Genomic DNA, 24,691 nt, shown 5'->3' with positions numbered 1-24,691 from the left:
GAAGCTTATTTACTTCTTTAAAAAGTCTTAATGGAATTAAAATGTTCTACATATTAAAGACTGTTCCAGGCAGATTCCAGGCTTCCTTGTATCAGCATGTGAAAGCAAAGAATTTTGGCAAGCTTTCCTAGTGGACAGTCCTAAACCTGGGAATATAACTGATGAAAAATGTCTGGTCTCTGTCTCCACCTCTGGAAGTAGATGAAAATCCAGTATGAAGACTGCTGAATGTGGACAGGATAGAAAAGTAGATTTATACTTTTGATTAATAAAATCTGAGGAGTTCTGCTCCATCCATAACTATATATAACACTGATTCCTAATAATTAAGTCCCAAATCTCTCAAAAATTTAAATGTGAAGTACAGCCATCAGCTCTGGTAACACATCAATGAACTAAGATGATGTGTGCCAGTCATTAAAAAAAGTTTCCTTCAGAAAAAGGGCTTCTCAGGGATATTACTGTAGGCTTCCACAGTTCTATCTCAGAGACTTCAATTCTATCATCTGTAATGTCATAAATTCTGACATCCACTCTTCAGAGACATGTCTATTCCTGCTAGCACTGGCAGAAGCATGCATCGTAATTAAAAAGCTATTTTCAAATATTGTTACATTTTATTGATGATGATGAGTGCTTCTGATATTGATATTTCAGACTGTTGTGTTTTGTAAAGTGACTGGGTTTTATTTTAAGTATGTATTATCCGCAATTTCTCTTTGGTTAAGTCATGGGGCTTATGGTTCATTCTCCTCCTCTTCCTCCCCCTCCATATTCTTAAGTATCTTCATAATTTAGTAGTTTGGCTTTCATGGCACTGTTCTTGTTCTCCTACTTATCTGACTACCGCTAAGCATCTCCCCTAGCAGTCCCTCATATTCCCTTTGCCCCTTCCTGATGGGGTCCAACAAGCCTCTGTCGTAAGTTGATACCTGTTCTTTGTGCATCTTATTCCTATTTACAGTGCACAGACACAGATTTAACTATTATCTCTGTGCTGACCACTTCCAAATGTGCTTTACTCTTGGCCTCCCTCTTTCTGTCCAGCCCTACATATCATCGTGTCTGAAACATATCAATGGAAGGTACGTCATCAGCTCTAGCCTTAATATCAATAAAGAATTTGGGTTTAGTCATCTTTCTTCCTAAACACTCTTCCCCTCCTCAATTCTCTATTACTGCTGGCAATTCTACCCTCCATTGCCAAAGTTCACAATCTGGAGTCATTCTCCTCACACCTCTAGACCTTTCAAAATCTTCCTGCATCAAGGTAAAATAATTACTGAAACTTGTCTCCTATTACATACCCTGCCATGCTAGTCATGATGCTCAGTTTCTGTGCATCTCTCCCAAGCATTTCTTCCACTCCCATCTCTGTGCCTAGCATATTTTTAATGCATATTTCTCATTCTCAAACTGCACTTGTGTTATTTTCTTTGCAACCAAAGCAATAGCTGCCTATGAGCAGAAGAAACTGATTAGCTGCATTTCTCAGTTACTAATGCTGGAATCACCAAGAGAGCTCTTTTAGATTTATAACCTATATTTAAGCAACTGATAAAAGGAACCACTGAATTCATTTCCCCCTTTCCTCCTCCTTTCCTTACAGACCTATGTGACCTCATTCATTATCAACTATAATGGTATTTCAAATAAATCTGAGACTCTAAGTGTAACAAGTCTAAAACTAATGCAGCTTGAGAGAAAAAAGAAAAACCTAGATTTGATTACCTTTATTTAAATCATCAAAATTCCCATCCCTTTATATAAAACAGACAATATGCACTTTTAAAAATCATTGCAACTTTTGTACAGATGTAAGCAGAGTCAGGATGAGCCCCACCCTGACATCTGGTGGTAAATTATGGGGAGTGCGTAAAGAAGTTTCGGTTATTTGCATTGGCACTCCCACCCCACTTAGCATACCGCAAAGCAGCATGGGATGATTATTTTCACAGCTGTGGGACCCCCAATTTCGTTGTTATTGGGGCAGGAGCAATGAAATGGTGTCACCCTGATTGGGTAAATGGGGAACTACAAAATTGTCTTGTGATGGGGGGTTTCATTGTCAGCAGGATAGCGCTTGCTAGACGGGGGACATGGGTTCCAAAACCCATTGGGGAGAGAGGCTGGGGACAGGTATCTGTACTTGGTGGTGCAGGCTCCTTGTGTGAGCCAGAAGCACCAGTTCCACCTATGCTTCTCTCCACTGTGGAATGTCAGAGTTAATTTTTGATTCCTTTAAGAATCTAGATGCAGGTTACTGAGCTGAACTCACTGGTACTGGGGCTCCCCTACTATGAGCTGGAATCACTGAAGAGCTGGACTTGCTGAGCTGAGAGCACTGTGCTAATGAGTGGAGCTGAAATCACTGAAGAGCTGGACTTGCTGAGCTGAGAGCACTGTGCTGATGAGTGGGGGAGCCTGAAGCAATACTGGCAGAGCGGAGTGGAGCAGTTTGTGCAGCCACTGGGTGAGTGGAGCTGAGCAGCTCGTGAGGACGGCTGGAGCGGATCACAGGACAGCTGGTGGACCAGAGCAGCTGGCAGAGTGGAGCAGCCCACAGAGTAAGCGGAGCTGAGCTGTTTGCGGGGACGACTAGTGGAAGCAGAGCCCCACGAAGAGGCAGGGCAGTTGGCCCCGAACCACGTAAGGTGCCCCTTTCTACCTAGGCTGGGGAGGGGGACCTCTGCAAAGAGACTCTTGAACTCTGGGCTGCCTGACCCGGGACAGAGACTTTTGAATTGTGGGACTTTTGGGACTGTGGGTGATTTGGGGGGTTGCTGGACTCAAGGGTGGGGTGGCATAACTTTCTCTAATGCTCGCCCCAAAGCCTTCACCCACTCATCAGGTGAAGGAGCAGGCTCCTGTTGTGGGGCTTCCGGCTTAAGGCCCAACAGACCCGCCATATCAGCCAAAGTTTTTCCCTCTTTCCCCAAAAAGGCCGACATTTTCTTTAAAAACTCTACATCAGGGGTAGGGGCTGGTGAGGGCTGGCTCCCAGTGGTTATTACCTTCCACTCACCATCTTCCACTGCTATCGAGCCTGGAACCTGTAGAGGGTCCACAGCCGAGGGCAGCTCACACAGTACAGCAAAAGCCCCCTCCTCCCTCACAAACATGCGCCCACGCATTTTGCACTTACGCAGGTACTCAGTGGATGACCTTAAGGTAGGTTCTATTGAGCCCTCATCAACTGCCTCCAGCACCCCCGTTACCAGAAGACTGTTCCTGGGGTCAATATTCATCCCCTTGCACCAGTCCTCTAACAAGAGTAGGGCCATTATACAAACTCTAATCTGTTCCAAATACAACAGGTCAAAACAACAAGGTAATTTGCAGTTTTCCCAATTCAATGGATCACTCAAGATGTGCTTGCGAGGGGTACTGACCCAGGATCCCGGACGAGCCCCCAAAAATGTAACCCCTCTGCCAGGCTGAAACGATAGCAGCAAGGGCCAGGTTCAATACCTAGGGGTCCCTTCCCCACAACGTAATGCAAACCAGCTCGAGCCCCCACCCAGTGACCTGGGAAAATCTTACACACACCCCTGGGCGCCTCGAGGAGGCAATACTTCCCCTCTCGCAAGCACAGACTCTTGGTGTAGCAGAAAAGGTTTAATTACATAAGATAAACAACAACAAGCATGAAATTTGGAAAATACCTCAACTGGAGTTCATAGGTCAAACCGTGAGCAAAGACCCACCCCAGCAACTTGGGCCGTGTCCTTGTCTCTGGGCCCTTGAGTCCAGCAACCCCCCAAATCACCCACAGTCCCAAAAGTCCCACAATTCAAAAGTCTCTGTCCCGGGTCAGGCAGCCCAGAGTTCAAGAGTCTCTTTGCAGAGGTCCCCCTCCCCAGCCTGGGTAGAAAGGGGCACCTTACGTGGTTCGGGGCCAACTGCCCTGCCTCTTCGTGGGGCTCTGCTTCCACTAGTCGTCCCCGCAAACAGCTCAGCTCCGCTTACTCTGTGGGCTGCTCCACTCTGCCAGCTGCTCTGGTCCACCAGCTGTCCTGTGATCCGCTCCAGCCGTCCTCACGAGCTGCTCAGCTCCACTCACCCAGTGGCTGCACAAACTGCTCCACTCCGCTCTGCCAGTATTGCTTCAGGCTCCCCCACTCATCAGCACAGTGCTCTCAGCTCAGCAAGTCCAGCTCTTCAGTGATTTCAGCTCCACTCATTAGCACAGTGCTCTCAGCTCAGCAAGTCCAGCTCTTCAGTGATTCCAGCTCATAGTAGGGGAGCCCCAGTACCAGTGAGTTCAGCTCAGTAACCTGCATCTAGATTCTTAAAGGAATCAAAAATTAACTCTGACATTCCACAGTGGAGAGAAGCATAGGTGGAACTGGTGCTTCTGGCTCACACAAGGAGCCTGCACCACCAAGTACAGATACCTGTCCCCAGCCTCTCTCCCCAATGGGTTTTGGAACCCATGTCCCCCGTCTAGCAAGCGCTATCCTGCTGACAATGAAACCCCCCATCACAAGACAATTTTGTAGTTCCCCATTTACCCAATCAGGGTGACACCATTTCATTGCTCCTGCCCCAATAACAACGAAATTGGGGGTCCCACAGCTGTGAAAATAATCATCCCATGCTGCTTTGCGGTATGCTAAGTGGGGTGGGAGTGCCAATGCAAATAACCGAAACTTCTTTACGCACTCCCCATAATTTACCAACAGAGATTCAAAGTTTCAGACTTTACAGAATACTAACTTGTAAATTTGTTCACTCTTTACTTTTGTTCTTGTACTTTACTCATGCTAAAAGAACTTTCCACTAAAAGGCTTCAAAACAAAAAAAAAAAGTATAAAACTGTTTACCCACTGAGTACATTTCTGTGTCTGAAAGATGAAGCAAGCCACCATTACTTATTGCAGTTTTGCCATTGATTTTAATGGGAGCGGAACTGGGCCTAAAGTTGAACATACTTAAGACATGTGAAAGCACATAACTCCTTTAATCTAAAAAAGTAATATATCTTTAAAAATTGTACATCATTCTTTGAATATATGGTGCTCAGATCAACAACATTTAACTATGCACTATTTGCAGAGCTAGATTATTAAAAAAACACAGCACCTTAGGCTGTACACAAACAAAACAATGAATGTATAATATCATAGCAAATATTGCACACACTGCTTTCTGTACATGCAGAAGTTTGGATAAGTGTTGCTTTCCCGTTTTCCTCCCCTTGCACACCTATGCAGAATGGATGGATTAATGAGCTAGGAACCTGATTTGAAATATCTAGACTTCCTTGAACAAGTTTAAATCATGCAATCAACTCAACTCTTCATTTGTGAAGGGAATTTATTTATTAAAGTGCAGTATACAGCGTGGGCATATTTGGGATGAGACCTTACAAATAAGGACCTTTCTGTTTTACATGAACACAAAAGATTCCATTACATGATTCATAATGGGTGGGAGAACTGCTCTATTTGCAAAACTTTCCCCATCCTGGACATTTCTGTAGCATTCTCTACACTATGTGTTGCTTGTTTATTCATGGACTAAGAAAACACAGAAAGGGAAAGCTTTACCATACTGCCTGTTAATGTGCTTCAATGATGTTCTACAGAGACTACCAATAGACATTTGAAGTTAGTCTTGGTATGAAGACTGAATTATCTTTCACCTTTCTAAGATGGCCAACAAGGGTGCAAATTACAGTTAAATTTTGGAGGGCAATTTTTCTTGTGTGGAGAAAAAACCCTATCCAATAAGAACTGGAATGGGACAGAATCATTGTACATATGGGCTTCTGTCCAGACATTAGTTGCTTCTATTTGTCATTACCCCATAGTCCAGAAATGAACTAGTGATCTTCTAATGAAATTCTCCATATCCTATTAATCTCCTGAGTCATCCCGTCACACAGACGAATCCAGTAAAAGAGCTCGCATCTGTGTTTCTGACTACATTAAGGGCGTGTCTACACAAGAAGTTAGTGAACAGCAAATTAAGGTAGAATTTACTATACACTTGCTAGTCTACATTAAGTTCCTATGTGGGCACACTGTGCACTAAAAGTGCCTTGGGCGGTTTAGCTTAGTACACTTTAAAGAGTATTCAGCTAAAGCACACAAAGGCACTTTTAGTGCACAGTAAGAATGTCCACATGGGGAGTTAGTGTGAAATAGCTAGTGCACTGTAAATTTATATCTTATCTTGCTGCTCACTAATTTATCCATGTAGACAAGCCCTAACACTTCTGGGAAATCTCCCATCATAGCAATTTTATTGGTGATATGAGCAGGTGTACACATCCCCCACAACTGCCATGGAAAGCTTCCTATTAGTCACTGGTTAATAGCTTTTTCAAGGAAACTTGTCTAATATAGATAGCTTACAGTAAAGTTTGCCAAATAATTTCTATTATAAAGATCCTGTTTTTAATTAATTATATCTTCGCCCAACTAACTGTCTGGCCTGAATTTTTCTATGCTGAGTGTCTGCCTCAGGTTGAATATTTTTTTGGAAAGTTGCAGTTCTCCTAGTTCAGCCATGCCCAAGTGAAATTAGGGATGACACTCTTTTGCTTATATTAATTCCTACAACTATTTCATTGAGAAGCTCTACCACCTCCTGGCCTTGGGAGCAAGAATATGATATTTGGCAGGGTGTCACACTAATATGAAGGATGTTTCTTTTGCCACCCTCATGAAAATGCACCCAAATTTGGCAATGTTATAAGCCTCTGAAAAACTGCTGGTCACTTAATACTCAGTAGAGCAGTGGCTCTCAACCTTTCCTGACTACAGTACCCCTTTTGGGAGTCTGATTTGTCTTGCGTACTCCAAAGTTATACCTCACTTAAAAACTACTTGCTTACAAAATCAGACATAAAAATACGGAAGTGTCACAGCACACTATTACTGAAAAAAAATTGCTTACTTTCTCATTTTACCATATAACTATAAAATCAATCAATTGGAATATAAATATTTCACTTATATTTTAGTGTATAGACTATAGAGTAGAACAGTCAAGTCATTGTATGAAATTTTAATTTGTACTGACTTCGCTAGTGCTTTTTATGCAGCTTGTTGTAAAACTAGGCAAATATCTAGATAAACTCATGTATCCTCTGGAAGACTTCTGTGTACCCTCAGAGTTACGCATACCCCTGTGTGAGAACCACTGTAGTAAAGGATTGTTACCCCTTCAGTAAACATCACCTATCCTGAGCACTGAATGAGGCAGGGGAGCTATGGAAAAAATAGTATGTGATCATGTAATTAAAGACTACCACAGTGTATAAACGGGCTGAATTAAAGCTGCATTGAATTAAGGAGTACTTGTCTTTCTAAACTTAACCTTTATTGTAAATTTGTTATATGTAGTACTGACAATAGTTAGAGATTTCACTATACAAATGACAGTGTCAAAATCAAACTGATGTGGATAAGACTAGTATTTAAATCAAATTTCACCTTTTTAAAATTTTGTACTGCAAACAAATCATATGCAAATATATAATATTTTTGAATTCTACATTTAGAGAAGCAGTAATTTTAGAACTCTGTCACACTCACTGACATTTAAAAAGAAAAGGAAGATCTAATTTAAATATGTATCCAAATCTTGGGCCACTTTGCTTTTCTGCTGAGCTCTATTTCATTGGTATTTCATATTCTCAACTTACTCTCCAAGCCCATTTGTCTGTTTTGTCTACCTACCACATCATCAAATCTAGACTGAAAACTCAGAGACTGCTTCTCTTACTCATCTGTACTATACCCAGCACAATGAGATTTTTTTATTGGGGTTACTAAGTGCTAACAATATAAATAACAAAATACTGCCCTCTGTTATATTTATGTGACTATGAAAGTAAATGAAGTTTGCACAGCACATAAACAAAAACAACATTTGATCTCTTTTTTCTGTAAACCTAATGAATTTCTGGTTGCCACACTCACACTTCCTTTCAGAGGCATAAGATGATATATTTCAGGTAAGTTATCATGGAACAGCTAGCAAGTGGCAGGTTTATCTGCTGCCAGCAAATGAGTGGTTGGTTGCCAAAAAGGGAATATTGTTTCTTAAAGGAGTTTTCAGGTACCAGATAACAATATACTTGTTTCTAAAATTTCCATTGCACCGTGGACCAGCACCATAACTAGATCTTTGCTGATTGTGTGAACTAATGTGGATGATGTACAATTTGCATAGAACCAACCCTGAGTTACTCCAATTTTTTTTAAATAGCTGTCCTTTTTTTGGACAAGATGGCGAGAAGATAATATTGCACACTCCAAATGCAAGGATAAAAAGTTGTGATGTTAAAATAATGAATCTATCAAACTCTGCTTGTGCTTAGGATCTGTGTGACAGTTTTCAGTAGTTTATGAAGTTGAAATTCAAAAGCCCTATTTTTTTGAAAACATTTTAAAATGTTTCAAACCTTAAATATAATTACAGATGCTGACTTTTTTTTTTAAAAGCTTGGATTAAATATGGTTTTAAATCCACTACTCATTTTGAAGTTCTTTCCAGAATGTTAAGGAACAGTAATTTAACTTAGCTCTACAAAATATCTTGAGTTAAGAGTCCACTGATGCAAAAAAATGTTATCTATGAGTCTTAACAGTTTGAAAATCTAAGTCAAAATAGTTAAACTGCATCATAAATGTCTAGGAACTGAGGTGGTGTATTGTAGACTACCTTGTAAATGCAGTACACCATAAATTGTTGAATTATCTTATTTTTAGATCACTAACAAAGTACAACTTAATTCTTACAGTACCTCTGATTTACTTGCATCTCAAGTAGTTGTATTTTTTCCAAGAGTTCTTTTTCAATAGCTTCCCTCTGTAATTCAAACTCCTTAAGGGTTATTCGTATTGCATCCTCTTTTTCACTATTGAGCCTTTGAACAAGTAGTTTTCTTTCCTGTTCTTGGTTAGTTATTAACAGTTCTTTTTCCTCCTCAAGATTATGGATAACAGCTTCAAATTTGTCCTTCTGTTCACACACAGCCAATTTTTCCTCTTTTTTTTGCTTTTCTAGGGCATTTGCTTCCACTTCTAACTTACTCTGTAGTTCTATTATTTGTTCTTTGAGACTTTTTTCTACTTCAAAAGCTTTTTGATGTAAAGAGGTTACTTTGTTTAATTCAATTTTAAGAACATTTGTTTCTTCTTCATGTCTATCCACTAATTCTGAAATGCACAGATCTTTCTCAATTGTGATTAAATTTCTTAGCTCTACTAGGCCCACTTGATATTCATCATTATTAACTTGTATCTTATGGTTTAAGTTATCTAACTCCTTTCTTAAATTTTCAGTTTCCTTATCAAGAAGGGACTTTAGGATCTCCTGTTGCTGAGTTCTGCTTTCTTCCAACAAAATCTTCATTTCATCAGTTTCTCCTTCCTTCAGTGCAAGTTCAACTTCTAATTTGCACCTCACGTCAAACAGATCAGAAACTTTGAGTTTTAACTTCTCTATCTGTTGCTCCTTCTCTTGGACAACTGCTGCATGAGATTCCTGCATTTGTTCGACTCTCTGCTGGTTTTCTTTTTTTAACTTATCTAAACAATCCTTGTGCTCAGCTATTAGTTTCTCAAATTCCTGCGTATGCCTGATTTGTAGATTGTTTTCCAATTCTTTAAGATGACTTTGTTCCAAACTCTGAAGCTCTGCCCTCAAAAGCTGAATTTTTTCATCATTTTCAATATGAAGCTTTTTCAAATCTTCCAATACCATCTCACGTGACTGTCTCAGTTCTTTAATTTCCCAATTCTGATCTTTCATTTGGCCTTCCAATGTAAGTAATTTCCGATCTTTCTCATTCTGCAGACAAACAACAGCTTCTTTTTCATTCTTCACTATCGCAAATTCATTATCTTTATTTTGCAAAACTTCTTCAAGACCTATTAAGTCTCCTGTTAACTTTTTAATCTTTTTTTTGTTTTCTTCAGCATCTTTTAGTAATGTATCAATTCTAGTTTCATACTCACTTTTCAAAGATTGCAATTCTTTTTGATGTTTATCTTTCAGTGCTTTTTCAAGTGAAAGTTTTACTGTTTGTATAATATTCCTTATTTCTACTGATGTACATTTTAAAGAATTTGAAAAGTCACACTGTTCTTTTTGTACAAATGTTCTAAAGTGACAAAGATCTTCTTTTATGTTTCTTAAATTAAACTGTGATTCCTGGGCAACAACTCTACACTTCTCCATGCGAGCATTTAGAGAATCCTCCTTTACACAAACATTTGTGTCTTGCATACGTCTATTGTCTATTGCATTGATAACTGAAGAATAGAGGGACTCCACCATCATTTCTGGACTTTGCGGATCACTTACTATATTAGGAGATGATGGATTTTCCTCTATTACAAACTCATTCACTGCCGACATAAAGTCCAACTCTGGACTTTCTGCTAGTGAATCCAAGTCTAAAGACCCTGGCTTAAGGGCTTGCTCTAAGTTTGGATGAGCGATTGTTTCAAAATCAAATGTATGAGCATCAATGCTGTCTGGAGACAGTTCATCTAATGGAGCTGGGGGACACACAGGAGGACACAAGGGACCCTGAAGACTGAGTGATGGAGGAGTTCTAGAAGAGGTAGCAATTGTGATTCCTTTAGCACTTTCCATCCTTGGTGTAGTAGCAGATTGTGGTGATGCTTGACTATTGGAGACCTGCAAATATAAAATTTAAACCAAAGCTTTACAAACTGAATGATAAATATATTAATTTTAAGATTTAGCTAAAATTGGCAATATTATAGCAAATAAAGTAACCCGAGCACTAGAAAGTGTCAGAATCATTACACATATAACTTTTCAAAAACGGACATTAAAAAGTTAAGGAAATGTAAACTCAAATGGTTTTGACAATTTCAGCATCTTCCTTGAAATCTTTAGTTAGCAAGTGTGCTGTGTGTGCAATATTAACTATATGTATATTAAAATTGTACAAACCTGTGGAAGTGATAGCAGTTGCCAAAAAATGCTAGGAGCCAGGAAATTAAAGAAAACCATCACATATTTGATATGAAAATTAATTATCTTTGCTATTGTGCTTTGTTTTCTAATACTGTCAACTTACTTTTTTGAAAAAGTATTATTTAATGAAAAAAGTTGACATGATTTACACTATAACAATATGAATAATAGGATGCAAAATTAAGATCTAGATGAAGACAAAAATATATCTAATGAAGGCTTCTCTCTGCACACAACTCCCCTTCTTTTTAATCAACTGTTAAAACTTTTATAATCAAATACATTTTTAGTATTTCAACAAAAATATAAGATTCACAACATATTTATAAAAAATTCTTGATGCAGTAAGACTCATCCATAGTAATACAGACATCAAAAGCAAATCGGGTTTCTCCTCTTTTTCAGAGACGCAGAAAGATGCAACAGGGGCCTTCAATAGATAGTACAGAGAAGGGCAAAGAAGAACGAAATATAGCCTACCTGATGATTTTCTTTCTCAAACTAACCTTCCCCCATTTGGACCTCTCTTCCTACAAATACTGGAGAAAGTTCAGACTTGGCTATGGAGTGCCAGAACTTGGCCATACCCCTTCATTAAAACACTGAGGGCCAGATTAACCAGCCCATTAGATTCATTTTCTGCTGCCAGAATAGTACAAAGCAGACAAAGCTGGCTCACCCAACTTCCTGGAACTTTCCCTTGTGAAGTGAAGTGAACTGAACCAAGGGGTCTTGGCAAATTTTTATTTACTCCAGAGAATCCAAGGGCAGTCTCATTTTAAGTCTCAAGCACCGGACAGTTTCTTGAATGAAAAAGTGAATCTTATCCCAGTGGGGTAGGATAAGCCACCAAGTCTTGAATCTCTTTCTCTAATAAAGCAAGGGTTCATGGGCTAGGATTATCTAGGTTATGTAATATAAAGTAATTTCTGATACTAATGTAAATAAATTTGTATGTCTCAGTGCAGTTTTAAGCATCTGAATCACAAAATCCCCATCACTACTAGAGCTGAATGAATAACTGAATTTTTTGTTCACTAGCAATTCTGAAAAACTGGGTCAGGTTGAACCAAATAAAAAAAATCCAATAAAAATTCAGTGAATTCAAAAAATCTGTGTTTTATTTCCCCTACTACCTGTGATGTGGGAGACCAGAGTTCAGTTCCTCCCTCTGCCTGATGTGGAGAACGACTATGAACTGTTAATGTGAATGAAAATGAAGTCATTGGGCCAAGTATCAGAGGGGTAGCTGTGTTAGTCTGGATCTGTAAAAGCAGCCAAGAGTCCTGTGGCACCTTATAGACTAACAGACGTACTGGAGCATGAGCTTTCGTGGGTGAATACCCATTTCATTCATGCATCTGACCAAGTGGGTATTCACCCACGAAAGCTCATGCTCCAGTACGTCTGTTAGTCTATAAGGTGCCACAGGACTCTTTGTTGCTTTCATTGGGCCAGAGAGTGAGTGTGAAAATGACACTACAGCCTGGTATTCTCCTAGGATGTGGGAGACCAAGTTCAAGTTCCTGGTCCAATGACTAAGTATCCACAATGGAACAGCCTGAGAGAGACTCACATCATAATATCCCAAAGCCCAGTGACTAGGGTCAACTGTTGTAATGTGGATGACCCAAGTTCAAATCCTTTCTCCACATAAAGCAGAAGGGGAAATCAAAACTGGGTCTCTCACATGCCAGGTGAGTGTTCTAATCACTGGGCTTAAAGTTATAAGGAAGGCTTCCTCCACCTCCTCCTGCTACTCAAGGCCAAAAGAGTATGTTTTTATTTGGCAGATTCATGTCTAATTTGTGAACAGGTTTGGGTCAACCAAAAATTAAATTTTTCAGAGAAGCTATTCATCTGAGTCATTTTGCCCAGCTGAAATAATAACAATTAGCTATAACTGGTAAGCTTTTTTTGTCTCAGCAAAGCAGGCAAGGACTGAATGAACAGAGACTAAGTTAGCTCCCCTGAGGTCAAGGCTGAGCCACAATCGTAGAGAGTAGGTTTTTTCTTTTGTGGATACCTAGAGTACTTTATTCTCCAGGACTAGTAACTGTCAAATACTAAATTCACACATGTGATTTACTTGATTATTTAGAGGTTTTCCAGTGCTGTTACTCCAAGGGCTATGTTACTTATCAGTCTATGTATATTCCAAAATAATTTTCTGGAATACACCTTTTATTTCCGAAACATTACCAACAGAAAGAGTGGTACAATTTTCAAGCAGGCAAAGTTTGAACCTCAGAACACAAATAAAACTTAAAATGTTCATTTAAACAAGCATAAAATCAAGACAAAAATATAGATGATTTTACTCTATATTGAGTCTGAATTTATATTATGGTTAATATATGGTTTTATTTCTACCTCAACATTCTGGAACAGAGGTTAAAACCCTACTTTACGATGTGTATCTTATAGTTAATATAGGAATCTCATCACAAAGAATCTTCTTCGTTAGTGCAGAATTGCAAAGCACTTCAAATTCTGCTGGATATTCTGCTGTAATCCCAGTGAGTTGATACACAGCCATTAAAAAGACAAACCTGAGTAAGTTATTCATATTCACACCGATCCTCCAGATTTGCTAAAGAGCAGAAGTATAACTGAAATGTGTATATCCCAGGGAAATACACATGTAGAAACCAAAATGAATTTAATTAAAGGCATATTTACAATATTTAGTGTCATTGCTGAAGGCCAACTGGGAAATCTGTGTGCTGTCCCCGCCCCACCCCGAGCACTGGTTCCACTGTGGCCAATGGGAGCTGCGGGGGCAGCGCCTGTGAGCAGAGGCAGTGCGCAGAGCTGCCTAGCCGCATCTCCATCTAGGAGCAGTAGGGACATGTTGCCGCTTCTGGGGAGCTGCCCAAGGTGAGCGCCACCCGGATCCGGCACCCCCTCTCATGCCCCAAGCCTCTGCCCCAAGCCCCTCCTGCACCCATACTCCCTCCTTCTTAGTTAACTGGAATTTTTGACTCACTGGCACCCCCTATTCCCCCAACATGCTGGATACTGTACCTTTAATGTACAACAGGCATCCCATGACAAAGTAGAAATATTTCAGAGACTGTTGCTCTTATGTTGTCACTAATTTTTTAGGCCTCAATTCTGCAAAGAGTTTCATGAAGAGGGATACTTATGCCTACACAGATATCTCTGCGGATAAGGATTAGGGCCTTAGTAAAGTTACCACTGCCTGCAGAATTGTTCAGTAGAAAAATGAAGCAGGGCAGTTAAAATTCCTCTATTGCTATTTTCTGCCCTCCACTGGTTCACTTTCAAAAAATTACCTTCAACTATAAATGCTAGAAACTAATGATAATCCTGCGCTCTGCAGAATGGTATAATGATATGAGCGCTCTTAATTGTCAAACATAGGCTGGGCATATGACAGCCTTGACTTATATGGATAACAGCAATATCATTTGTAAATTCACTAGCACCAAACATAAAATTACCAGGTTGTCAAGCCTCAGAGCTTCAGGGAGCATGGTACAATTCCAAGTGGAAATTAGAAACATTAATGCAATTAGGTATATTAAAGAGTTTTCATGCTTCTCTTCTACAACTAGCCACTGTCTAAAAAACTGATGATGCACTTGTCTGTGTCAGCAGGCATTTCCTGTGTTCGTAATCAATATGGCCTTTTTAGCTCTGAAAAAATGAGGTGATTTAAATATTAAAAAAGGGGAAAAAGTCTCCAAGAAGAGACACTATTTTTCTTAAAGGGATTGTCCCATGTTTGCTACTACTATCAAACATTTTTTTCCTTTGGGGTTAAATTTCAATGTACGTAATTTTTTTCAGTAAAACCTGTAAAAAAAAGTTGCAGGACCCCTGCTGTAGTGACAAGCATCTGGATTCACAACAGATGCTTTAAAAATATATATATCAGCAACACTTAAATATGTTTAATATTGGCCAAACTAGAAACATGTTTTGATGAACATGAGCCAGTACTGATGTCAGGGTGAGCATAGTAAATATCACTTCAAAGACAATGTAAGGTTCGGAGGTCCCGGGGATTTCAGAAATTCAAAATTTAAAGAATGCAGCAGTCTTAACACCATATTTCAGGAAAGACTGAAATCATCCCTTAAAGATTAGCTCAATTCAAAGGCGAATGATTATTATTAAAAATTCATATGGCACATTCCAGACATACACGACATTGTACAATGAATAGATGCATGGCCCCTTTTCCAAATTGATCAAAAGAACAGAGGGGAACTAGGGGAAACAGCAGGAGAGGAGGAAAAGCAGGAGAGAATGCGGGAGGGAGAAAAGAATACACAATAAGTTTACAAGGTTGCTTGAATAATAGTGTGCTTCATGTTAGTCATGCTATTTTTTTAAAAGTTTTATTTCACTGCAAAAGAAATTTGTTTGAAGATTATGGAATAGTGTGGTTTGAAGCTGACCAGGACACAAGGGTAACACCTCTATTCTCACAAAAATAACACAAAAAAGGCTCTTTACTTAAAAGGTATCAAAGCATTACACATATCCATCCCATCTGAGAGCAAGCCTGCTTACAATACAGAAGAACCTCAGAGTTACGAACACCAGAGTTACAAACTGACCAGTGAACACATCTCATTTGGAACCAGAAGTATGCAATCATGCAGCAGAAGAGATTAAAAAGGGAAAATGAAGGGAACATTTAAAAATAAAAAAAAAAGATTTAACAAAGTAAGGAAACTGTTTCTGGGCTTGTTTCATTTAAATTAACATTGGTAAAAGCAACATTTTTCTTTGCATAGTAAAGTTTCAAAGCTGTATTTAGTCAATATTCAATTGTAAACTTTTGAAAGAACTATAAGGCTTTGTTCAGTGTTACAAACATTTCAGTTACAAACAACCTCCATTCCCAAGGTGTTCCTAACTTTGAGGTTCTACTGTACAGTAATTTTTAACATCACACTGGCAGAGTGATTATTCAGAGAGAATAATGTCACTTCATGATCAAAATCACTCCCTAAGTTCTCTTTGGACATCTCTCACTCAAATAGTAACCAGGCTTATCTTTGTTTATACAGTGAGTTGAGAAGGCATGACAATCATTTTGTGATAAGCACACAAAATAATTTAGACTAACAAGAAAGTGTTGGAGGGAAGTTCCAAAGAAGAAGTTCACAAAATAAAAATAGAGTGTGACAAAACGTCAGTGTTCGTTAATACTTCAATGCAGCATGAAAAACAGGACACACCCTACAATGAAGGAAAAAGTATGTAAAAAAATGGATATTACTTAATATTGTCAGGAAATTAAGAGTTTAAAAGGTGAAATAATGGGCTCTGAGGATCTTCAGAAAATGATCAACATCTTCAAACAAGTTTGAAGAACACCAGTATCCTTAAGTAAATAGCACAACCTATGCTACTGTAGAAGTTTCCAGGATTATTTAAACTTGTACATCATGCCAATAATATATTGTTAAAAATGTGTTAAAAGAATAAAACAGAAGTCCGATCAGGACATTTATCCACTGCATTTGGAACAGTATTTGAAGTTATTTATGCAGTTTGGGTATAAATGGGCCCTTTCCTTTTTTCTACAATTTGTCCTGACAATTTTGGCTTTGATCCTACAATTCATTGAGTGTAGATGGACTGCTGTCCCCACACGCAATGAATCACAAGAATCACAAGGTAAAAACCTTGGGAGTAGTGGAGAGATTGAAAGATAATACAGCCGTGGTCTTTATGCTGAGATATCCTTATAGGGATATGGAAATATGCCTCTCAGTTCAAGAGCAGCAAACCATGATTATGCCAATGAGACAGCCTTTTCCCAAGCAAAGTGTTCATGCTCAAGGTAATGTCAGATTCCCGGTGTACTCTTCGGGGATAGGCACTTTACTACTACAGTTCTTACAGACGGAGAGGTTACTCACCTTGTGCAGTAACTGGAGGTTTTTTGAGATGTGTGTCCCTCTGTCAGTGCTCCATTTTAGGTGCACATGCTCTCCTGCGCCTTTGATTGGAGATTTTTGGTAGCAATGCCCATTCACACTGCACATGTGCCCCACGCACGCTCGTGCCCTGTATCAAGGCTATATGGGGCTAAATGAGTAAACGGACATCGAGTCCTCCTTTATTCCAAAGCCCATAGAGGCAACTTTGAAGCAGAGGGGAGGAGGGAGGATAGCAGAACACCCACTCTAAGAACTCCAGTTTCTGCACTGGTGAGTAATATCTTCTTCAAGTAGTGTCCCCGTGGGTGCTCGACTTTAGGTGACTCCCTAGCAGTAACCCTTTAAGGAAGTGGGAATTTCAAAACAGAGTCCATCACTGAAGAAAGAATGGTGTTGCCTACTGTGGCATTTGATCTTGCAGTGTGAACTAAGGCACAGTCATCAGAACACGTGTGCACTGAGGACTGTATTACAGCCCTGCAAATTTCAGGAACCTGTACGTCCTCGAGTAGGACTACACACGTAGACTGTAATCTAGTAGAGCGTACAGATACTCTTAGAGGATGTGTAATCTTAGTGAAACCATAAAAGGCAATAATCCATTCAGAAAGCCTCTGATCGGAGACAGGCACTCCCCTTCGCCTATCTGCAATAGAAACAAAGAGTCTAGGGGTCTTCCTGAATGACCTATTTCTGTCCAAGTCAAAGACTAATGCCCTCTTAAAATCTAGTGTACGAAAGGCAGACTCCTGTGTAGGCTGATGTGGCTTGGGGGGCGAGGGGGAAGGAAGGTTAACAGTTTGGTTGATGTGAAATTCAGAAGACACCTTAGATAAAAACTTTGGATTGTGTCATAAAGATACTTTCTCCTTAGAGAGGAAAATAAAAGGATGGGGATCTAACAGCAGACCCATCTCCCCAATTCTTTAGCAAAAGTGATGGCCGCCAAAAAGATATGTCTTCATAGACAGACATACCAGTGAGTATGCAGCTAGTGGTTTAAAGCAGCAGATTGAGATCCCAAAGTGGTGTGGGGGCTCTAATCTGCAGAAAAAGATTGACATGTTTTAGAACTCTCGCTGTGGTTGGATGAGCAAATACAGAGAAAACTTCTACTGGCACATGGAAAGCTGTAATTGATGCTAAATGAATCTTGATAGAAAAGCTTGATTTTTTTCAATTCCAACAGGTAATACAAAATTGAAGGAAGAGGTGACTGGATAGGAGAAAATTGCCACTGGTTACACCAAAGATTATATCTTCTCTATTTCTGAAATTAAGTATGTCTCGTAGATTCCTTTCTGCTATTTAAAGGTATATTTGGTATTTCCGATGAACAGGCAGCCTCTAGTCCTGAGAACCACTGAGGGCCCGAACTTGCAATTGGAGATAGTTCATATGGGTTGAAGTGCCTGACCTGAATCCTGAGACAACAATCAATGTGTGATTGGGAGCTGTCACAGAAGGAGAGAGGTGAGTTTGATCATGTAAGGAAACCAAACTTGTCCTAGCCAAGTTGGTGCAAACAAAATGACTTTGGCTTGGTCCTGTCCGATCTTGATAAGGACCTTTAAGAGCACTGGAGTTGTAAGATATGCATAAAAAAGACCTTTTGTCCATATAATGAGGTAAGTGTGTTCTAAAGATTGGGGATCAAGTCCCTCACAGGAAGAGAATTTCCTGCCCTCTGAGTTCGCTGCTGTGGCAAAGAGGTGGACTTCTGGTAGGAATATTTTGTTGAGGACTTGAGAGTCCAACTCCCGTTCATCATTTAGGGAGAAGTGTGTGCGGAGATCGTATGTTCTGGTGTTTTGTATACTCAGGAAGTAAGAAGCCAAGATGATTATGTGACTATGCACCAGTTCCAAAGATGTATTGCTTCACTGCAGAGTGAATCATAGAATATCAGGGTTGGAAGGGACCTCAGGATGTCATCTAATCCAACCCCCTGCTCAAAGCAGGACCAATCCCCAATTAAATCATCCCAGCCAGGGTTTTCTCAAGCCGGACCTTAAAAAACTCTAAAGAAGGAGATTCCACCACCTCCCTAGGTAACCCATTCCAGTGCTTCATCACCCTCCTAGTGAAAACGTTTTTCCTAATATCCAACCTAAACCTCTCCCGCTGCAACTTGAGACCATTACTCCTTGTTCTGTCATCTGCTACCACTGAGAACAGTCTAGATCCATCCTCTTCGGAACCCCCTTTCAGGTAGTTGAAAGCAGCTATCAAATCCCCCCTCATTCTTCTCTTCTTCCCAACAAAAAAAATATAGTAAACAATCCCAGTTCCCTCAGCCTCTCCTCATAAGTCATGTGCTCCAGCCCCCTAATCATTTTTGTTGACCTCCGCTGGACTCTTTCCAATTTTTCCACACCCTTCTTGTAGTGTGGGGCCCAAAACTGGACACAGTACTCCAGATGAGACCTCACCAATGTCGAATAGAAGGGAGTGATCACATCCCTCAATCTGCTGGTAACTTATACAGCCCAAAATGCCGTTAGCCTTCTTGGCAACAAGGGCACACTGTTGACTCATATCCAGCTTCTCGTGCACTGTAACCCCTAGGTCCTTTTCTGCAGAAATGCTGCCTAGCCATTCGGTCCCTAGTCTGTAACAGTGAATGGGATTCTTCAGTTCTAAGTGCAGGACTCTGCACTTATCCTTGTTGAACCTCATCAGGTTTCTTTTGGCCCAATCCTCTAATTTGGTTAGGTCCCTCTGTATCCTATCCCTATCTTCCAGCGTATCTATCACTCCTCCCAGTTTAGTGTCATCTGCAAACTTGCTGAGAGTGCAATCCACACCATCCTCCAGATCATTAATGAAGATATTGAACAAAACCGGCCCCAGGACTGACCCTTGGGGCACTCCGCTTGATACCGGCTGCCAACTAGACATGGAGCCATTGATCACTACCCGTTGAGCCCGATGATTTAGCCAGCTTTCTATCCACCATATAGTTCATTCATCCAGCCCATACTTCTTTAACTTGCTGGCAAGAATACTGTGGGAGACCTTATCAAAAGCTTTGCTAAAGTCAAGGAATAACACATCGACTACTTTCCCCTCATCCACAGAGCCAGTTATCTCATCATAGAAGGCAATTAGGTTAGTCAGGCATGACTTGCCCTTGGTGAATCCATGCTGACTGTTCCTGATCACTTTCCTCCCCTCTAAGTGCTTCAAAATTGATTCCTTGGGGACCTGCTCGTTGATTTTTTCAGGGATTGAGGTGAGGGTGACTGGCCTGTAGTTCCCCGGATCCTCTTTCTTCCCTTTTATAAAGATGAGCACTACATTAGCCTTTTTCCAGTCATCCGGGACCTCCCCCGATCGTCATGAGTTTTCAAAGATAATGGCCAATGGTTGTGCAATCACATCCGCCAACTCTTTTAGCACCCTTAGATGCAGTGTATCTGTCCCCATGGATTGGTGCTCATCCAGCTTTTCTAAACCACTTCTTTCTCCACATAGGGCTGGTCACCTTCTCCCCACACTCTGCTGCCCAGTGCAGAAATCTGGGAGCTGACCTTGTTCGTGAAGACAGAGGCAAAAAATAAGAAGGGGGAACAAACATTCCAACAACTATAAAGGTACTAAAACTAGTATTACTGAGAACTATAAAAGCTAAAACACTAATACAAGAGGAAACAGGCACACAACAAGCAGGCACATGCCAGGATCAGTCTCTGGCCAAAGACTGTTGAGAAGGAACTGCGGGTGGTTCGCCTGCACGGCCCTCTATACCCTGGGTGTAGGGCACAGAGAAGGTAGGCCGCATGCATGGGCTGAACAGGCACTGCCACCAAAAATCTCCGATCAAAGGCACGGGGCACATGCGCATCTAAAGTGGGGCATCCACAGGGACACTATTAAAGAAGAACAGATCTTTCACACCCTAACACTGTGGCGGTTGGAAAGAACCGAAGCAGCAATGGAGCCAAAGCCCCTCTTATGGCCACGCCACCAGAGTGTGCTCAAACGCTGTGGGCAGGAGAGGGGAGAAAGGGCAAAGTGCTTCTAATAGACACTGCTACTACAAGGTTCCACTGTTCTGCTGCACCTCATCAGCACATCCCAAGAATGGGAATATGCAGAGGACACTTGAACTGGAGACTTCACAAAAGGAAATAAAGCAATATCTGAAGGTTTCCCAGAAAGAACTGAGACATGATGTGGTGAAAATTAAATCCTTGTTGAGGCAGCAGCTACAAAGTGTTTGGGCATATTTGGAAGAAGGACAACTACAAAACACCCAGTCTTGAAAGGCAAGACAGATTGATGAGGTGATCAGCAATCTCACTCACTGTCATGAACCAAAAGTTTTCCAGGAAATAGGGAAGATCAGGAAATCTTTGGATAACTTGAAACAGATAAGAGCTGCATTAAGGACTTGGGCAGCTAAAAATAATTATCTTGAAAAGGAACTGAAAGGGTAGCAAATCACAGTGGATGTCATCCACTTTGATGAGGAATCATCCCAGACAGAAAACTTGAGTAAGACGGGATATTTACAACATTTTCCTACCGCATGTGAACCCACAGAAGCCCAGAGGGAAGAGACTGGAGTGTTAGAGCACAAGTAATACAAAAGCCCACTGTAATGGAGGAAAAAACTTCCTTGGAGGCTTATTTTGCTCAGTGCAACATCATAGCCCAAATGAACGGTTGGGGAGATTAATCGAGGGGGGGCTTCTAGAAGTCAACTTGAGAGGTCCATCTCTGATGCTGCTGCAGAATTTACCCCCCAAAATGAGATTAGGTTATTTAGATCCAAAGCAAACCCTTGATATGTGGTTCAGAGCCAGCAATTACTCTCATCTGGCCAAGAAACAGATAAATGCTAGAAGGAGAGGGAAAGACAGCAACACTTCCTGAACTGGAGAGGACCTGAGGAGACTTGTGTTCCTGACATATCCAGATACTACTGAGGACTTCCAGGATAAATTGGCAATGGACTAGTTTACAGACACACAGCAGGACTTGCAGATTAAGATCAGAGAAAGAATGCCAAAGACACTTTCAGAGGCCATGGAATTTACCATGGAACTTGAATCTTTGCAGGAGCCCCCAGAAGAGGAAACTGACCATAATGAGGAAGCAGCTAACCATGAGCTCTCTAAGTATAAATATGTATCTAATATGCATGGAAATTTTACACTGGTTCATAACACCTCATGACATTTTTGAATAATTATAAAGAGTTCACTTTAGTTTGTAAAATAGAAAAAATAATGGCAATAATGCAAAAATTAAGGGAAGAGGTTCAGTTAAATGCTGGTTTTGTGAATAAATTGGCCAAAGAAGTAGGACCAGTGATTAATTTAAGGCAAACCAGGACACAATATCACAAGAGCCTGCTGAAAGTCTCTTACCCACTTTGGGAAATAAGAGGACACCAAGTTTAAGGGGCTCTACTGGGAGGTACAAGAATTAGCCCCATAGTTTTTGTTTAGCTCTAGGTAGTTAAACAAAAATAATGGGAGTTTGATTATTGACTATATAATAGAATCTTGCTAAAAGTACTGGACTGACTTATACATAAGTTATTAGACCAGACATTCTAACATTGTTAAAGAGGAGTTCCAAAACTGAATCACCTAAGTGATGATTCCTGAAATGGGGAAAACTGGGTTTCAAAGCTGGACCTCTGGAATTCAACCAAGTCTAGATAGCCAATATGGCAGATGAGTTAACTGGTCTGAGTTTCATTATGGTTAATAACTGTAATAAATGCCAGGAAAGGTGTGTTATAAATATAGTCTGTGGAAATTTCCTTTAAAGGTGTGGCCAGATGGAAAAAAAAATATTTGTAGACAATTAGTTTGCAGTAAGGAAGTTGTCCTTCATCCAAAAGCAGAAACCTACTCTGGTAGTTTTCCAGCAGGGGAAAGATGAGGAATGGTTAAGATCTACTTTGAGATGCGGGGTCTCGGTGGAATTTTAGTTACCAAATGTCTTATGGATCTGAAACAGGAACAGATTCCTGTTCATTTGCTGAATGTTTCTGACAAACAGCAATAATAAAGAAGGGACCAAGTAGCAAAAATGTTAACCAGTGGATACAATAAATTATGGTACAGATTAAAACTGTAAGGGAGAAATTAATGAAAGTGAGTTGACAGAGTTTCTACTGGACTTGTTCCAGCACAGTGCTGTACATTTAAATGAGACGCAAGCAGCCTAAGACGTCTCGCAATTCAAAAAGAGATATTGGTTGTGCTGCAATAGTCCTGCACAAGATTGATACAGGGGAAATCAGCCCATTAAACAGCGACCTCACCACTACCAGTTGCCAAGAGGCTTTATAGGCCATTGAGGAAATCTATTAGGAAAGTGTAATTGAACTTTCCTAATAGGCGTCAGCTACAGGTCCAGATAGAAAAAGATGACAGCTTTAAATTCTGTGTGTGGACTACAGAAAATTAAATTAAGTTATTTTACTGGATTTTCTTATCAAATACAATGTGAAGGAGGTTCATTCTGATTTTCTACACTGGATCTTAAAAGTGGTTACTGGCAAGTGGTAGCGGGTCCAGAAGACAGGAAAAAGACTAAATTGCCACAGTCATTGTCCTGCTCTGAAAGTAAATTGATGGTTTTCAACTCATGTACTGTACATCCATATCCTACTGAACAATAAAACCTTTAAAACAGAAACAGATACATTTACAAGTGGTTTGTGATGACCTTAAGATTGCCAATCTGAAATTGAACCGTAAGAAATGTCAGTTGTTCCAAAAAGAAGTAACTTCTCTTGGAATTTCCCAACAAAAAAATTGAGGCTGTGCAGAACTTGCAAACTCCCCAGACACTCCCATACATATAGTTTTGTAGGGCTCTGCTCCTATTATAGAAGACTTATGTGTGGATTTGCCAATATTGCAAAACCATCAAGTGGACAACAGACTGTAATTTAGCATTTTTAGAGTTGAAAATGCTTCATGTATTAGCCTACTTGTATTTCAAACCTCTTTAATATTCAACAGATGTTAGTGTTAATGGACTGAAGGCAATATTGCTGTAAGCATACAAATTGCTTGACTGGGTGTTGGCTTACTACAGCAAAAGTCTTAATTTCTCTTCAAAAATTTCTCTGAAGAGAAATTAAGACACAAGTCAAAAGGAACTGCTTGCAATGATTAAATCTATAGAATCTGTACGGAAAAAAAAGTTTGGGGCCAGGACAGATCAGAAATCCCTGCATTTTTTTTTATTTTTTTATTCAGGAATAAGGAGCAACAGCTTGTTCAGTGATTGGAAAAACGGCAGTGTTATTATTTCACAGTCATATACAAGAGGAGGCACAAGCATGGTAACCGTGATGCCCTGTCCAGATGGCCTTGTTGGGAGGGGAAGACCATAAACAAGAGAGCAAGGAATTGGTTGCTCAAGGAAATGACTGTGCTCATAAAGACAGATTAAATTGCTGGTACATGCACTGGAACAATGGAAGTGGGCTGCAAGAATAGACTGCTGAGCAGTTAAAGGCCTCCCAAAGAAAGGATCATAATATGAAAATAATGAGAAACTGGAAAAAATCAAATGGTAAATGCAGACATCCTGGAATCTATTATCTCCTCAGAATACCAAAGTAAAAGCTCTCTGGTCACCATGAGAAAACTTGGAATTTGAAGATTAAATACTGTACTGGAGATGGGAAAAAAAACAGTAAATAATGGAGGCAGGTTTCAACTGATTATACCAGATATCTTGAAAAAGGAGGTACTGAGATTATGGTGTGATTTTAAGACTGCTGAATATTTTGGATTTACAAAAGCCTTGACCAA

At 40.1% G+C, this 24,691-nt stretch overlaps 1 protein-coding gene across 3 annotated transcripts in view; it reads right to left on the bottom strand.

The window, feature by feature from the left end:
* RB1CC1 (RB1 inducible coiled-coil 1) overlaps window positions 1-24,691 on the bottom strand; it is a 179,118-nt gene that overhangs the window by 60,847 nt on the left and 93,580 nt on the right. For all 3 annotated transcript variants that reach the window (XM_045005840.1, XM_045005841.1, XM_045005842.1), the window contains one exon: window positions 8,762-10,665. In XM_045005840.1, the coding sequence (XP_044861775.1) occupies window positions 8,762-10,665 (1,904 nt within the window). The remainder of the gene's footprint in view (window positions 1-8,761; window positions 10,666-24,691) is intronic.

Source organism: Mauremys mutica, chromosome 2, assembly GCF_020497125.1.
Source record: "Mauremys mutica isolate MM-2020 ecotype Southern chromosome 2, ASM2049712v1, whole genome shotgun sequence".
Classification (NCBI taxonomy): domain Eukaryota; kingdom Metazoa; phylum Chordata; order Testudines; family Geoemydidae; genus Mauremys; species Mauremys mutica.
This window is presented reverse-complemented; position numbering and strand designations above follow the sequence as displayed.